Here is a 3,080-nt window from a genome sequence, read left to right on the forward strand (position 1 = left end):
CCACACACACACACACACCTACATACATACATCGCTATAGTATTTTAATTTGTCCACACATTCAATATCTGAATCTAAGACAACCTAAAAGTTGCCTTAGATGTGGATAGATGTAATACAGTAGTAGCGTATAGTAGATAGATACTAAATACAATGTTTATGAACTTTACGCATATTTACATTTTGAGAATAATAAACGCACAAAACCATCTAATGGGAGCATAAACACACAAAAACCACCCAACGTAAGCTAACGAGATCATGAACTCACAATAAACATCTAACGAGAGCTTGAATGAATGAAACCATCTAACGAGAGCATCAACAACAAAAAAGCAAAAGCAAAAGAAAATGGATTTCTTACCATCGATCTCTTTCTCCATCGTCCATATTACGTGTGTTACAAGTGACGTCATATTGCTGGCAATGTGCCAATGTGAACTGTAACTTGTCGGACTGCTTTGGAAATCCACATCATGAATGCATGATCCTATCGAAAAAGGCATAATAATTACATTATTGGGAATTGTTTCCTATTACCACTGTTGAGGCAGAAATAATTTTTAAAAAAATTATATTTCTGAATAAAAAGCCGACCAACCGTCGGTCCTTTTAAAGCGATGAATGTCATTTAGAAATCTATAAATTTTCTGTTCCTTTTTTTAGACCACTCGTTAGAGCTAGTACCGGTAATCTTATGCCATCGTGTTTGGGGACAAAACATTTGTTGCTATCGGAAGCTTCAGTTCTCAGTATATTTGTCTGTAATCAGTGATATATTGAGGAGAAAGCTTGGGAAATTAAAAGTATGAATGTTTTTGGGGAAAACTGATGAGGAAATTTGTGAAATGTATGTTTTTAGAATACCCAACATCTTGAACATAGGCCGATTTACATGGGAAATCGTGTTGTTAAATTAGTCTGGAAAACTCTCACTCGGTGTGGATTTACCTTCACTCTACAACGATTGGAGCCACAGAATTTATACCCATAATCCTTGTCAGAAGTGTTTGCTTTTTATCTGCATGGCCTTGTCCATAAATTTTTAATTACCATTACCAGTAGCACACAAAATAATTATTTCAAATAATTTGTCAGCTTACCTTTGATGAATTTGAAGTTGATAATTTCAAAAAGCTGAGTACAGTACTTAAATTTCAATTTAAAAATCTAAGTACTGTACACATGGTACAGTCAGAAGGAGCAAACAATGGTAGGGGAGAAACGCAAACTACTCATTCAGAGGTTCAAACACATGTTTTTAAACTGCGCAGGTCACTAAGCACCTCCCTGTTGTTTCTCACTCACGACATGTATCTTAGTATGAAGGACCTTATAAATCTGCTGTAATTTCTAAAATCCGGACTAAAATCTACCTTCATAAATTAGAGGTACAGCTAGTGCTAAAACGGCAGACCAACTCTTACTTATGTCATGTGGCATTACCACGAACTCTCGTACCATGGACACTCACTCGGCCTAATTTTACTCGGGGAGGCAAGCGAAACATGGTCAGATTAGTGATGCGTTTCGCGTGACACTACACGATTTTAATCTCCAGAAACTATATGTTGTGTTTATGATGCAAATACAATGGCGTGAGAGGCAAATCCAGGAGGACAATTTATCATTTCCCATCGAATTAAATACGATGCTTGTTTAATTTAGATACTATTCTGTGAACTTAAATGTGTTGATTGTGTTAACTAGATGTTTACTCTTGGGCAGGATTCAACTCGCAACAGCGCGATGTTCCGGTCTTGATATAGGCAATAGGCTTATGCATACGAGCGAGCAGATACGACTATCACCTGCACGATGTAGTTTCTTTAACATTAGATAGTTCAACATTCTGGTACAACAAATTTGTTATAAAGTTTAGACATTACGATTAAATAAATATCGTGAGCTTTCTTACGGCCTGCTGTAATGCTAGCAAGTACAGAGAATGACTGAACCATGTCCCAAAGACATAAAAGCAGATATTCGATTTTTCGGTGCATCACATCTGTCAAAAATACAAATCTTATTTAAGCGGAGTGGATTACTGCATCATTCATGCTCTCCTTTATTTAATTTGAACTAAAATAATAGTCGATGATAAAGGCATGTCTTACCATTAGTAGAACATGGCTCCCCATCTGCAACCGTTGTCCCGTAAATCATCGCTTCTTTTGGGAGAATAGCAACACCGTCTGAACTTACACTGACACTTCCGGCCAAAGATAAGGCAATAACAGTCGTGTAGTACACCTACAAATAAGAATAAACAGAAGAATGTTGTTGTTCATTTTCCTAATGTAGAGCCTGAAGAAATATGTTGGAGATAAATTGCATGACAGACATATAATGTTTTCGTCGTTAATTGAAAAAATATAATGAAAACAATAAAACCAAGTCATACTTTAAAGTCTGAAAGATCTAAATTCCTTATTTCAACGAAGTCGTCAGAACCAACATCGACCAGGCCTTTAGTGACGTCACTATTTCCGGGGGTTGATCCTACAGCAACCTGGTAACTAACTTCATCATGGACGTTTTGAAAACCATACCAATATACTGCTATGGCATCCTTTTCACTTTGGCAGTCAATGTCAACATAATTCTATAAAAAGACAAAATAATAGCAGAAAATATCAATGATAATAACAATAACATCTTTTAAGAAATATTTAAATAATAATAACAATATTAATGATAATAAGTATACTATTGAAAGGTCCACTGATTAATCTCAGATAAGAAAGTATAATACATACTCCAAGTATTGAAATACACGCCATCGTGTTGGGATTCAATATTTCGACATTAATTATGTCATCATCAGGAATGAAAAAATTATCCATATTAGAAAATATTAAACCTAATTTATTACTTACATTACAGACGACATTATCATTTTCAAGTATACCCTGTAATCCTAAAACATATTGGAATGCCTCACAGTTTTTAACATGATCAAATATAACACTATCAGATCGTGAAGAATGTTCTTTAAGTCTAGTTATTAAGCACCTATCTGCCTTACCGATATAATCACTGTTGCAGCCTGGACATTTAAAATGATAGACAACAGAACT

The 3,080-nt window shown here is 35.1% G+C and overlaps 1 protein-coding gene across 1 annotated transcript in view; it reads right to left on the reverse strand.

The window, feature by feature from the left end:
* The window catches only part of LOC117122905, a gene marked incomplete at its 3' end in the record, with an annotated part of 62,491 nt that overhangs the window by 9,633 nt on the left and 49,778 nt on the right, over window positions 1–3,080 (reverse strand). The window contains 3 exon segments of the mRNA XM_033268681.1: window positions 272–490; window positions 2,118–2,253; window positions 2,405–2,605. Coding sequence (XP_033124572.1) covers window positions 272–490; window positions 2,118–2,253; window positions 2,405–2,605 — 556 coding nt within the window.

Source organism: Anneissia japonica, unplaced genomic scaffold, assembly GCF_011630105.1.
Source record: "Anneissia japonica isolate Jap-2015-1 unplaced genomic scaffold, ASM1163010v1 scaffold287555_len78229_cov139, whole genome shotgun sequence".
Classification (NCBI taxonomy): domain Eukaryota; kingdom Metazoa; phylum Echinodermata; class Crinoidea; order Comatulida; family Comatulidae; genus Anneissia; species Anneissia japonica.